The sequence below is a fragment of the Ochlerotatus camptorhynchus genome, unplaced genomic scaffold, assembly GCF_037179485.1.
Source record: "Ochlerotatus camptorhynchus isolate MF236.1 unplaced genomic scaffold, CSIRO-AGI_Acam_v1.1 ptg000255l, whole genome shotgun sequence".
NCBI classification, from domain to species: domain Eukaryota; kingdom Metazoa; phylum Arthropoda; class Insecta; order Diptera; family Culicidae; genus Ochlerotatus; species Ochlerotatus camptorhynchus.
In genome coordinates, this window is record NW_027040745.1 from 291,707 (window position 1) to 306,212 (window position 14,506).

At 37.8% G+C, this 14,506-nt stretch overlaps 2 protein-coding genes across 2 annotated transcripts in view; both read right to left on the minus strand.

The window, feature by feature from the left end:
- The window catches only part of LOC135704990 (uncharacterized), a 227,944-nt gene that overhangs the window by 199,598 nt on the left and 13,840 nt on the right, over positions 1-14,506 (minus strand). The window lies entirely within an intron of this gene.
- Positions 11,899-14,506, minus strand: part of pins (G-protein-signaling modulator pins) — a 35,370-nt gene continuing 32,762 nt past the window's right edge. Inside the window, exons 6-7 of the mRNA XM_065226539.1 lie at positions 14,169-14,403; positions 11,899-14,106 (exon numbers count right to left, since the gene is read on the minus strand). Coding sequence (XP_065082611.1) covers positions 13,705-14,106; positions 14,169-14,403 — 637 coding nt within the window. The 3' untranslated portion in view covers positions 11,899-13,704. The remainder of the gene's footprint in view (positions 14,107-14,168; positions 14,404-14,506) is intronic.

The window sequence follows — 14,506 nt, forward strand, 5'->3', positions numbered from 1 at the left end:
TTGACATTTCTAAAGTTGCTTACTAGTTCAAGTCAAGGTTCAAGTCGAACTTCCTTCGAACTTTGTTTACATTTTTCTTAAGTTGTTGCAAAGTCTTATCTAGAACTTTACGTGTACTTTAAAGTCTGAAAGAAGTTCAACATAGCTTAATTGTGAACTATCGCGCTGCTTTAAAGTACGGTTAGTACTAAGATTGGACTTTGTGTTAGAGGTTCGAAACAAGTTCTTTATTAACTTTTTGTGAACTTCACAGTTCAACTGAACGAGAACAAGAAACTTCTGTTGAACTTTCAAGATTCCAATAAATATTGGCGGTACTTTAAAGAGCATTAAGTTCTGTTTGTACGTGTAGTGCCTTGTTAATAAGCAAGAAAGTTCCACGGAACTAAATTTGAACCAGATGTGAACTTTTAGGTTCGTTCCTCAAGTAAAATCCGAACTTTAGGTTACTTGGGTAGCGACGTAGAAGGGCCGATGATTGAAAAATTTCAAATCAAAGCTAGGCCCTACTGCTTGAGGCAGGGCCGATGATTTATTTGACGTTAAGAAAAGGCTTAGCAAAGGGCCTACAATTTATGATGACAAGCACAACGGCTTAACAAAAAGGGCCTAACCATTTAAAGATTCACAAAAAGGCTTATTACTGTGATATTAAATTTTTATCGATTTTCATGTATTTTTGAAAACGTTTCGCATGTTTTGGATGTTGTGTACTGAGATATAGTTACTATTGTTATTGTGAACAATATAAATGCCTAAAATACTTCAATTTATTTATATAGGAATTAAATACTGGCGGAAAAATTTACAATTCATTTTCTGGATTGTTTACATTTTGGACATAGGCCCTTTTCAAATGTTACGCGAGAATTGTCTTTGATACTCAGAGGTATTATTTGATTTTGTTCATTCGTGGCTGGATAGTCAATATCGCCTGTGTTATTTTCAATATTAATATTCGTTTTCATCTTGGTGGGAATGATTTTGAGGATCAAATGCAAAATGATTATTTTCATTTTACACAAATATAGCGCCGAAGAACGTATCGTGTTCATTTTTACACACAGATCGATGCGAAATTATTAACTCATGCTGAATGGATGATAATATCGAGGTGTTCTCTGGGGTCGACAATATTCATAACAATCAATTTGCCGAACATGATAATTTGATTATTTTTCTTTTGAGGATCGTTACTAATTTTGACAATTGTGGGATGGATAATCAAGCACTGGTGAATATCAACAAACGCGTATAGACCAAGGTGACTACATATAGGTGTTCTAATGTGTCAAATTCATGATTCAGGCATGTTGGATTTTTGTATGGGACAGCGACCGAGTTTGTTTACAATTTGCTCTAAAACCGCACTCCGCGACCTCCTCGCCTATATAGTGACAAAGCTGTATCACCATTTGTATACCCACCATGGTATAGACGAGTGCACGGATGGATTTGAGTTCACTCTCTCTAGAAAAAGTGACACAACAGCGGGGCCCTGTTTACTAAAAATGAACACATGAATAATACTCACGTTACATTTGAAACGGGCCTATCAACTTTAGTTCACAAAACTTGTTGAGCCTTTTTCGCGCGAACCGAATACGCCCACGCAAATCAACAACACCATCGGGTAGGGAAAATTCTCCCCTTCCCGATAGTGCTCTTGGTTTGCGTGCGCGTCCTTCGGTTATGATGGAAAAGACCTAGCAAGTTTTTTTTACAAAAGTTGATAGGCCCTTTTCAAATGTTACGCGAGCATTATTCATGTGCAGGCATGGAAAATCATTTGCATTCATTTCGTGCATTCATTTACATTCATTTGCCCCTTACTTTTTTCATCAATAGAATTCCGCAAAATGATGTATGGAGCTTTTGTAGGTTTTGTTATTAGCTACAAGTTTTGTTAACATTTCAAATATCTCTTATGCAAGACGAACCAGAGCAAACAGAAGCCACTACTGTTTTTCAGTGAATGTATTTTACATTCACTGAAAAACAGTAACTAGTTCTGCCCGCTCTAATTGGTGATGCATAAGAGATACAGATTTGAAATATGAACAAAAGTTGTAGCTAATAACAAAACCTACTAAAGCTCCATACATTATTTTGCGGAAGGCTGTTGATGAAAAAAGTTAGAGGCAAATGAATGTAAATGAATGCATGAAATGAATGTAAATGATTTTCCATGCCTGTTCATGTGTTCATTTTTAGTAAACAGGGCCCCGCTGTTGTGTCAATTTTGTTTCAGTAGATGAACAAAAGTTCACCCGTGCACTCGTCTATTCGATTATGTATAATGAACTCATTTGTTCGTTTCTCTCGTACGTCACAGCGAAGATATTCAAAATGAACGTAATTGATCTACACTGGGTTGAAATGATAAAAACAGACACTGGTCGCTACTGAGGTCTTGTTTTATGAGGTACTATGCACAGTGGTTCCCCTTAGAACAGAAGTTGGCCAAAACCTTAAAATTGTTGCAAATAGGCAAAAAACAGTTGAAATAGATGTTTTTTAGCTGTACGAAGAAAACTTGACAATCAAGACGTCACAAAAAAGAGTATAGTAGAACCAAAACCATTGCACAAGTAAGATATAAAATCAACCTTAAAATCCCAAATTTACTTTAATTCTAATCGAAAGGAATGAGCTGCAAACTTGTATTATTGTGCCTCTGTTTGAAACTAGATACGATTAGAATTTCTTCCTACAAGAGCTTATTGAAGTGGTGCCGGTGGTGTAGTGGTAAGCGTGATTACCTATCACCCCAGCAGGCCTGGGTTCAATCCCAGTCGGCGCCGCCGGGATGTTCTGAGGCATAACATCTCTGATCACGCCTTCCTTCGGAAGGGAAGTAAAGCCGTTGGTCCCCGGTTCATGAGTTGATGGGTCGAAAGGTAGGGTCCAGGTGTGGGAGCTGCCTCCCTGGCGTCGGTAGCATTGGTGCTCAGCACGGAAAACAAGATCGACGAAAAACAAATCAAAGAAAAAAAAAAAAAAAAAAGAGCTTATTGGGTTATTTTATTTATTTTTACTTGAAATGGTATTGTTTTTGGTTAAACGGTGCCAATTTGATATTTACTCGTACTTTATACGGATAAGAGCTTTTTCGGTGTCTTGCTTTTTGATCAAAAAGCAACGGTATTTTTAATTATCTTTTATTTGGTATTTTGATCTTTAAAATTGGCCAATTGATCGATGCGAATGTTACTTTCGACATAATGAAAATTTGCTCTTGATGTACGGAACATTTAATTTGAATTTTCAGCAAACACGTGATCGTTGTTGCGAGTAACTCGTTGAGACGAAAGCCGCGGTAATGTTTTATTCCGCAATGATTCTACGCCTACCGTTATGCATCGCATTCACATTTCAAAACGGTTTCTACATTGTCTCAAGTGCGAAGAACCTACTCCCCACACGATATGCAACATGCTGTACGAATTTTCATTTACAGCGGTACCTATACACATTAGGGTGCCCCTAAACAAACTTTGTTTTCGAAAAATTTACTTGATCTCTACTAGAATCAAACACATTGCCGAGATGGGTACCGCCAACTGCTCGGCATCCATCTCGGCAAAAAAGATCCTGGGGATCCAGACAATCTTTAAATTGATTGTTGTCATTATTGAGGAGAGTCTCAGCCAAAATAAAAACTGATTGCTCGGCAACAGTACCTCAGGAACAAACAATAATTAATTAATTTTGGCATTATTTTTTTATTTTTTTTTTAGCTTGGGTTGATAAAGAATAAAATCCGTACTGATTTGAGATTTAGTTTTAGTAACTGTTCTCGCGAATAAAAGCTCAATTTTGCAAAATAACAACACAATCCGGTAGGGGAGTGATTTCTCTAGCAGTAGGTATAGTTTGCGAAATAGAGCTTTTATTCGCGAGAAATTGAAGAAATTGATGTAATGTCAGCCTAAATGCCCTTAATTTGGGCCCATACATAAATTCAGCAATCGACTAAGAAAAATGACGGTTCATATACATTCAATGGATAAATAGCAGATTTATAGCGATGGGCCCAATCTTAGATCCATAGGCCAACATTAGAGCCATTTTCCCTAGGTGATTGAAGCCATTGTTTACAAAAACAGTTACACTCAAATCAGTCCGGAAATGTGAAATATTGATCCAAATAAAAACATCCAATGCCACATTGCTTTATCGTATATATTTTTGAAATTTCATATTGTAAAGGTGTTACATAAATGAAAAAGGATTAAAAATATTGTTGCAGGTAGCGTATCAAAAGAAAAAATCTAAAAACAGCCTGTCAGGTGCGAGTTCATCTTTCGGTGGCTATTATCCTATCCCTTGTACGTGTTTACTCTCGAGTTTTCTGCCATACAATGCCTTCATAATACCGATCCAAAATGGTAGATCGATTTCGTTCCCGGATTCATGTTTTTCTGACAGCTTGGGTTTCAACAGAACTCTTAGGCTCTGAACCATTTGGCGGTTTTTTTAACTTTTGGTTAAAATTTGACAGATGGAAAGTTATCGATTAACCCTGCTATCTGAGTGTGGGTATTTCTGACAGACAAGAACTTAAATGTTGACAACGGTGGCTGAGTTCTGCTTGAAAACCGATCGATCGGTAACACAGGGAATTGAAACACTTACTTTACTTACCCTTTGGTAAGTAACCTTTCAGTCATATTTTTCAAGTACCGTAGAACCATAGAGGTAACTCTAAGACCACTGGGTCCCGAAGAAAATCATTATTATTTTTGGCTCACTCAGTACCAGAACAACGGTCCCAAGCAGTCCCAAGCTATTTCACTCACCCCTGCATGTTCTGCATGAATCCACACACCCCTGATGTTATCTGTCAAACTTTCATAGCGAATCAAAACAAACATAGTATAGTAATAGAATTTCAACTAGAATAGGGTACGTTAATCGTTTGCTTGGGACCAATAGGCTACTAAAGTGGTGAGCCAATTTAAAATCGTTAGTTTCGTATTGATTGTTGGTTCTATGATTGTACTGGTAAAACTGGTTCATTCCTGAAGTGCTCGTTTGATAATATTAAAATTCCACGGTGCGCAGTGAGTGCATGCGGAATCACGCCGGAGAATGCGAAAAAAGCGGCATATTTTTAAGTTTTCATACGTTTTTGAAAGATCCCAAGAAGCGAGCGAAGTGGCTCAAATTCTCGGATATCTCCAAAGATCCTGGAACTTCCCTACAAATCTGCTCTCAGCATTTTGCTCCAGAAGCATTTGCAAACAATGCGAGTACCCAGCGGACACTGGTCAATTACGGGCGGAATATTTTGGTTAAGGATGGTAAGTCATTTTTATTTTCTCGGCTTTATAAAATAAAAACAAAAATCATCTCTTTTATTTCAGCTGTTCCTACTATCCGCATTCCGAAAGCTACTGAAGCGGACAGTAGTGACCGGTCGCAACGGTACAGTAGGAAAGAGCGGAAGGAGTTGGTCAACAATATTTTAAACGCCCACAGTTCCGGTGTGTGTGACATAGAGCAATTTCCTGATATAAACATAAAAACATAAATACACCGACCGGCAAGTTTTTGCTTTTTAGGATCGAACAGTGTTAGAGAAGCCGAGTAGTAACAACATTTGCGACGGTTCGAATTCGAACATGGATTTACTGCTAGAGGCAAACGAGCTTGTAAAACCATTGCCAGTAACAGAACCGAGTTATGAAAAGGGTTCTTCGGACGATTCTGGATGGGAAGATTTTCAGCATCACGATGGCTTTAATTCTACCCACGTACTGGAAGTTGACATGGACAAAGATTTAAAGCTATAAAAGCTTACGACGAGAATTAACCACCTGACGGAGCTTTCCAAGAAACGGAAGGCTATAATTAACTAACTTCGAACGCAGGTAATATTTACTTTTCGTTGTGATGCTAAAATTATTCATTAATACACCATACTTTTTACTAACAGCTCAAACACAAAAACCGGTACGTATTTATTCTGACCAAGACCATCAGGGCAAAAAACAAAGAACTGAAGAAGTCAACCAGGATAAGGAACAGCTTCGAAAAATGTGCATTGAAATCGGTAACGAAACTCAACGTCGTTCAGATCAGGTCATCAAGGATCAAGTTAAACATGAACTACTGAAAGTATTTACCAGCAATCAAGTATCCTTGATTCTGGGAGAGAAGAAGAGGGTGGTTTGGACAGCAGAAGAGATCGCTCGTGCATTTTCTTTGAGGTGAGTTATAAATTATAAAACTACAAGAATTTCCCGAATAGTGCGGTGAATGGTGCAGCTAATCCACCACTGTGTCTTGGCAGTCCTCGAACTAACTGCCCAACAAACAATTCAAAGTCACAAATAAGCATACCCATTGAATAAATGCTGTATAGCAGTGAACAATGCTGAATAAAACAGGATGTCGAATTATGTGCCGTTTGCTGAAATAAACAGGATGTCGAATTATGCGCCGTTTGCTCTGATATGATTAATTTACTTATTAAGAGATTTATAAACGTTGACTGTCTTCCTGATTCAGAACCAGAGGTTTGATCTAATAACAAACTGAATAAGTGTAATTTGCACATACATTGTCGCTTTAATTCGACTGTTTTTAATTGATTTAATAAAATGCTTTATTAGACGTCTTATAAATGTTTTCTAGCTCCATTATTAGATTCCATTGCATTGCTTTACAATATTGCTGTATAAAGGTGAATACAGTCAGCAAAATAGCTCTTATACCTCTATGCGTCCATGTTTTAATTTCATGCTTTGTAAATGCTTTACAAACGGCGTATTCATTCATTATTTCACAACACTGCTTCAGGCTAACAACAAAACGAAATTGGTAGCATAGTGGTTACCGTTTCTGCTTTCCAAGTAGAAGGTCGCGGGTCCAACCCAACATCAAGCCTTTTTTTTTTCTACGCCTAATTAATTTAAATCGTAATCATATTCGGGGGGTGACCCCAGCGTAGTGGTTAGTATCCATACCTCTCACGCCAAAGTCACGAGTTCAAATCTCATCCCCGGACAAGTCACAAATGACCCAGGAACGTTAAAGTGACTATAATAAAAAAAAAAAAAAAAAATCGTAATCTTAGATCGTATCACTCACTACAACCAATTCATCGATCTATCGAAAAGAATAGCATCGATGGAGAGGTAACGTTGGTCTCATGTTAAACAACTATGAATGAATTAATCATTCTCACATCTCCTTGGATTAGCTAGAGTTACGGCTGGGAGTGCTGATAGGTTTTCAGATTCAAACTTTTATTACTTATTTAGCTGCCCATTTGACGTATTCTAGGATAGCTCAGATGGCAAGGCAAGCGGCTGGTGATCGGAAGGTCATGGTTCGAATCCCATCCAACGATATGTGTGTAATGTAATAAATTTTCTAGGATCTATGTGTGTGCTTTCGACAAAAGTAATGACACTACAAACACTAACGAGAGAGAAAACAACCCCCTGCTCTGTCCCGTTCTTATTTTCGGATTAATTATACCGTAGTTGAATAATCGTTTAATAAATGTATAATAGTGTCTAATTAAACATTATGTCACATGAGAATCAAGCGTCTCTATAAACCTTCATACCAACGCTGTTTAAGGAAGTAATGATGTCTAATAAACACTGAATAATCAAAAATTTTTATCGAATAAGCTCTGTTACAACTTTTGTAAGTCGAATAAAAGCTTCTCGACCTACCTTATTCAACATCAAATATTTCGATGTTGTGGTTGAATAAATTCTCCAGATTTGTGTGAACAAAGCCTGAACAGAAGTTATTATTAAAAATAGTACAAGTATTATTAAGCATGAAGTGGAATAAAATCGTCAAGAAGTCGTTTCTTCAATAGGCAATTGTTTGTTGGGTGTGTTGCTACCTGCAACATACAAAAAATCTACTCAATCTATTGGAGGACAGCCAAAAAATATATGTGGCCAGGTAGCATTACCCATCGCGCTGCTATTCGGAGGATTCTTGAATATGCCAGGCTTAAATGTTTGAATAATATTTCCTAAGCTATTTTAACCCCTTGTAAACAAACCGTTGTTCATATAAATGAAAATTAATTTGTGCCGTAGGCAATTGCCTTTCAGTTTAAAATGGTATATAATTTAAAGTATTTTTTATTTTTTTATTGTGATTGCCATATAAGATCCCAACTAAAAGCAAGTCACCACTTTTTTCTCTAACTAATATCAGTTTACTTCGCGCTCTGCTCCACCTCGGTACTGTACCTCATTGAACTTGAATCACTGATGGTGGTAAGCTCCAACTCGGATTAACTTTTAATACCGTCCCTGTTTGGATGATATACAAAATGTTTGCTTAGAGTCGTGTTGATCAACTCTGACGGCAACATCAAAGTAGTCGAACATTCTTGATCGGGATTTAATCCGAGGATGATACCGGTTAGAGCTTACCACCATGAGAGTATTTTCCGAGTCTTCGTATTCTGATTCCATCATTTCAGTGAACAATCTTGTCGTGGATGTTTTAAACTCGCTTCAGTGATTAGCCACTTCTTGTCAATAATCCGCCGATCGACCGCTTCGTGCCTTGCACTGGTTTTCCATGTGAAGCATGGTTTCTCCGGGATACCATACTTAGGCTCTGAACCATTTGGTGGATTAGTTTAACTTTTGGTTAAAATTTGACAGATGAAAAGTTATCGATTAACCCTGCTATCCGAGCATGGTTATTTCTGACAGACAAGAAGTTAAATTTTGACAACCGTGGCTCAAAAACCGGTTGATCGACAGCACGGGGATTTTCGAACATAGAAAATAACTTTCGAAATGTCACTTTTAACCACGAGTTAAATTTAACTCGTGGTTAAAAGTGACATTTCGAAAGTTATTTTCTATGTTCGAAAATCCCTGTGCTGTCGATCGACCGGTTTATGAAAAGAACTCAGCCTGCTATCCGAGCATGGTTATTTCTGACAGACAAGAAGTTAAATTTTGACAACGGTGGGTCGAAAACCGGTCGATCGACAGCACGGGGATTTTCGAAAATAGAAAATAACTTTCGAAATGTCACTTTTAACCACGAGTTAATTTTAACTCGGCAAATGGTTCACAGCCTTAATCGATAACTTTACATCTGTCAAATTTTACACCAAAAGTTAAAAAAAAATCCACCAAATGGTTCGGAGCCTCAAGGGCTTTCCTGATCATTTGTTCGGATGGTTTTGTTTTTATGAAAATAAAATGATGTTCTATCCCTCTATCATGGCTATATGTGGATCCAGCGTGCAGATAGTTAATATCGTTGTCTTCTTCAAAACTTCATCGTCTTGATCTAAAGAAAGAAAATCGCCTCTCGATCAAGCCAAATTCAAAGGTAGTAGGGTAGGGAACTACTTCGGCCTAATCGTCCATTTCGGGACTATCGCGCAGCAAACTTCAAATAAATCCATGATTTAATAAGTCAATTATGCGTTTGGTACGATACTTTAGTTAATAAGCTACCGAACGAAGTGAATGAGAACGCGTGATAAGAAGGTTTGCACCCATTATTTCCAAAAAACAAAAGAAGCGCTCCAACCAAATCAATTTTCATCTTCATCCGATATAGGCCGAAGTGAATTCATTGGCGTTTCAATGCGTTAGGCCGAGTTGAGAATCCGTAGGCCGAGTTTGGCGTCAAGAAGCAGTGTTAGACTTTTGACAATTTCTCAACGATTGGTTACTCTTTATCAATTCTTACGGTACATACGGAAAGGTAAATTAATTTGGAAGCCATCAGTAATAATAACATTCCGTTTGGTGCTAAACTGCGCTACACTCTTAATCTAGATCGGTAAAATCTTCAACAGCCGATTACCTCGGCATTTACTTTTGCTGATACCTCAGCAAAATCTAATTTGTTAGCTGAGTCTCGGCAATTGTTTCAATGAATCTCAGCAAAATAAATTGCAGAACTACTTGGCTGTTGGAATCTCGGCGAAAAAAATTAAGCGTGTAGATTAAGTGCGGGTTGTGCTTAATAGGCCGGTAATGGGGTAGTTAACCCTACCTATGTGATGCCGCATTCCAAAAGTTTTGAACTAAATAAATTAAAAAAAAAAAAATGCAGTCATAAGACTCAATTATTTAGAAAAACAATTCATAGATAAAATCATAATTCTAAACTACATAATCATTTAATTTTGGCTAGTAGCAAAGACAACATATCAACATATGATGTCTTTGCTAGTAGTTAAATTCCAAAAAACTTTTGGTCCGCTACATCACAACTGGCATCACTAGTGTGCATCTTTCAAAATGTAAAGATACAGACAAGCCCTGGGACCTAGTTGCAGTTAAGCAATCCTCAAGGTTATGCCCAGGGTACGACAATGATTATTTTGCATCTTCGAAATAAAATATAATGCAAGCTACTTAAGGTGAATCGCTGTGACATCCTTATTCTCGGAACCACTTTGAAACTTTAAGTGCACAAATATAAGCTTCTACGACACGTGCAACATTCAAATTGTTACTCCACGTTTGCTGCACTGCATCATATATGAAGTAGCAATTTCAGGTGAAATGGGGCACCGATTTCCGAGATTTGGGTAATTGAAAATTCGAGTGTATAGCCTACGTGGCGGCCATTTATGGACTCTACAAAGAATCACCTTAATAGCCATCCGATTACCATAATGGAAATTAAAAAAAAAAAAAACTTTCAATTTGGGTAGCTTTATTTTTATGTTTGTTTGAGTATTTAGCGACGATTTAATGACAAGATGGCCTCGTTTTTTTCTGAATGCGGATCATTCAACCAGGCGACTTAGTTGTAAGAGCACAAGAGTAGAAAGGCTTCAGATGCTGAATGAGAGAGAAAGTGATAGTTAGTTTTATTTTTCCGGATGTTTGAGTATTCAATGACGATGATGGCTTCGTTCAAAATAACGACGATAAGGTGGCTTCGTAGTCACTCGTCACCTGGCAGAATAAATGGAGCGAAGGGAGTTTGGGACGATGGCTATATTCGATCAACCCTAAGGTGTCGAAGAGTCCTTGGTTCAAGGGGTTGGATGTGGGTCGAGATTTCATTCGTATGATGTCTCGCCTCATGTCCAATCACTATTCGTTAAACGCTCACTTGTTCCGTGTTGGTCTGGGGGACAGCAATCTCTGTGAATGTGTACAAGGTTACCAGGACGCAGACCACATTATTTGATCTTGTGCTGAGCATCGCGGAGTCAGATCTGAGCTGTACGATTCCCTTCGGGCTCGAGGTAGACAACCTAATGTTCCAGTTCGGGATATTTTAGCTAGACGCGATCTGGAGTTTATGCAACTCATATATGTTTTCTTTAAGAATATTAACCATAGATTGTAAGTTTGATTAACCTTGTGTTTAGTTTGTATTTTGTGTGTGTTTGTTTGTTTTTTTTTGTATATTTGTTTCTGTAATAATTGTATAATTACAGAGTGATATAACGTCGATAGGATTAAGTACATGTTTTAGATATAGTGAAATTTTTGAATCATGAATCATATTCCAAAACTCCTTTTCCCTCTCCCGATCCAAACAATTGTCAACCACTAACCTCGAGAAGACCGCGAGTAATCGGTCAAATCATCTAATTTTAGATTTAAGAGATTTATAATGAATAAAGAAAATGATAACTTGGCTCTGTAAAGTTTATTCGATTGAGCATGTACAAATAAATTAATTTAAAAAAGGTGGCTTCGTGATGATGAAATGCAATATGGGAGGTATTCTCAAACCGAAATTTTTTGGCCTTCTTGGTGTTCGGCCTTTTGTGGTACCTTAGAATATCTTCGGCCTTCTGTACGGGTCCCGTTTTCCCTTCTACAGCTCGGCCATCCTGCGGAACTTTTCTCCCACTGATTGGAGTAATTTCGATTAAGTGATTTTCGGACATCGAATACCGAAACACCAGTCTCAGGTTTTAGACTATACACCATTCGGATGATTCATATATTTTGCTTGCGTATATTCAGACTGTTAGGATCGGACATAACAAGAATTTGCTGTTTAGGTAAAACACGTTTGAACTTTCAACAATTTTATGCGCCTGACTTATTTTATTCATTCCTAGCCCTTCGTTCTGGTACAAAATCGACCGAAAAAAGAATGATTGGGACCAGCTAAATAGTTTTGAAAGGGTTTTTTTTTTTAACAGTAGTTTTATTTTTGCAATTTAATCCTTATCACAAATAGTGTCTATAGGTACAATTACACACATACATCGAAAACAGAAAACAAAATTGCTAGTTTGGTATGTAGCTACCTTCAATATCAAGCCGTTTTAAACTGACTTGTACGAATTTGAATAAGCTGCACTGATATACACGATTGCTGTTTTACTTTAACGCAGTTCAAAACAAGTATAATCGCAATTTGTCGTCACGCAATTAATTGATGTGAGGTGTGGTGTATCTTCCGTATTATGTTACTGTTTAGTTCTGTTGATAGCTTACACTTATATCATTTGAGTTAGTGGCTATTAATTTAGTTGTGTATATATTATGATTTGATTTGTTTTTATTTTTTATTCAAATTTAAGACTTTATTAAATATTGGAAGATTTGACAACACTGCCAGCAATAGTTGCGCAGCTTAGGGGAACAAAAGCATGTCGTTCGATTTTCATTTAAAGTGATGTAAATGCCGTGGCTACTATCAGTTGTAGACGATTTCCATCTACGGAATCTACTCGTTCTAATAATGGAGAAAAATGTAGGTACCTAATGATATATTGCAATAAATATGGGTAGATTCCAGTGGAGAAAATTTTGCATTCAATCCAGAGAAATATCCTGTAGTCGTGTGGCTCTACCTACTATGGTATAATATTATCCGGTTGATTAACTTACTTGAAGGGAATTACTTACACCATAAGTTGTTTTTGTTCTCGAGGCTTATCAGCTAAATAAATGGCTTTTTGATCTGTTTTTAAACTTAGCCTAGAGACTTTAACCATACATTTTTTTTTTCATTGTTGGAAAGATTTTAGCGATAGTGCTGTTTATTCAAAGGTCATTTTGGTCATTCTAGTCATTTGATTCTACTTTTATAATCCTGGTCAATGTGAGTCTTCCGACTTTGTAGCCGACGGTGTCAAATCGAAGTCTCACTTACTATGGACCAGCGTAGGGTTTAGTTATCATCTAATACATTTTCGATACTGATGGGAAGGTTTTTTTTTTCGTATTTAAAAAATTGTCCAAGAGGTTTGCTTAAGTCTTGTGTTCTGTATTTGTTCGATTTTTCCTATTGTAAAAGATTCCCCGTAAAATAATTCGATGTATAGAAAAATAAATCTTGGTAGAAAAATATAAAAAGTCTTATTCATTTGTAAATTAAATCATTCCTTATGTACAAAAAGTGAAATTGCATGCAAAAGAATTAAAATCTAGTGGAATCATTCACAAATTCATCGGAGGGATACTCTAGCAGCCGCAGATGAAAAATAAATTTCTACAACACATGCCCTCATATACAAAAAAAATACACACGCACACGCAAACATCCAGTGCAGAGTCAGAAAATATGGCGCGGATCGATTTCTATTTATCGTTTTTTGATATCGACGTGGTGCTGTACCCCTATTATAGATTGTATACCTACAAGTCCTACCGTTGTATTATAAGCAGATGCCGGAAAGCGACAAAGTCAGGTTTTCATGTTTTAACAATTTCAACAACTCCCAATCGATACTTGCATTTATCGATCTAACGAGTAAAATCATTTGAGTCCTTTTCCTCCGCCATTTGAACTTTGGTTTTGACTATTATTCGAGTTGGTTCCATTGCTACTGCTACTGCTGCTTGTATTACTGCTACCAGCACCGGCAGCAGCAGCTGCGGCGTAATTGTTGTTATTATTATTGATGTTACTGTGATTTTGATTGTTGTTGTTGATACGATTGTTGTTATTGTTGTTGTTATTATGCAAAGGTACCGTAGCTCGTTGGTCTTCCATGCGACCACCCTGGAGGCGCATGATCAGCGAAAAGAAATCTTCATCTGGAACCGTAGCTCCGCTGTTGGGATTCCCGGCCGTAGCCGCCCGGCGGTCCCCTGCTTCCGCATCCATGGTGATGTTGGGCGTCGGCAGCTCCGACCGTTGCTCTTCGATTCGCGAACCCTAGAATTAAAATTTGTGGTAATCACATGGCGATCATTGTCATGTGTCAACCCAAAACCAACCTGACATCGCATCAGCATATCCAGGAATGCATCGTCCGGCGGCGTACCGATGCCATCCGCCGGTGGAGGTTGTTGCGCTTGGACTTCACCGTCGACGGCACCGAGGCCAACAGTGGCACCGCCAGGACGAACGGCAGCGTTGTTCAGCGATATTCGTTTCAGACCCGGTAGCAAAGCTCGCTGTTCATCCATCCGTTCCGATTGGAAGTCGGCAATCATCTCCAGCAGGGCGTTCCTGGAAGTATAGATTCGGTAGTGAAATTTAGAGGTTTTGATTCTTAGCATTGCTTAGAAGAATGCAAGATTCCGAATTCAGTTAATTGGAAGGATGAAAACCA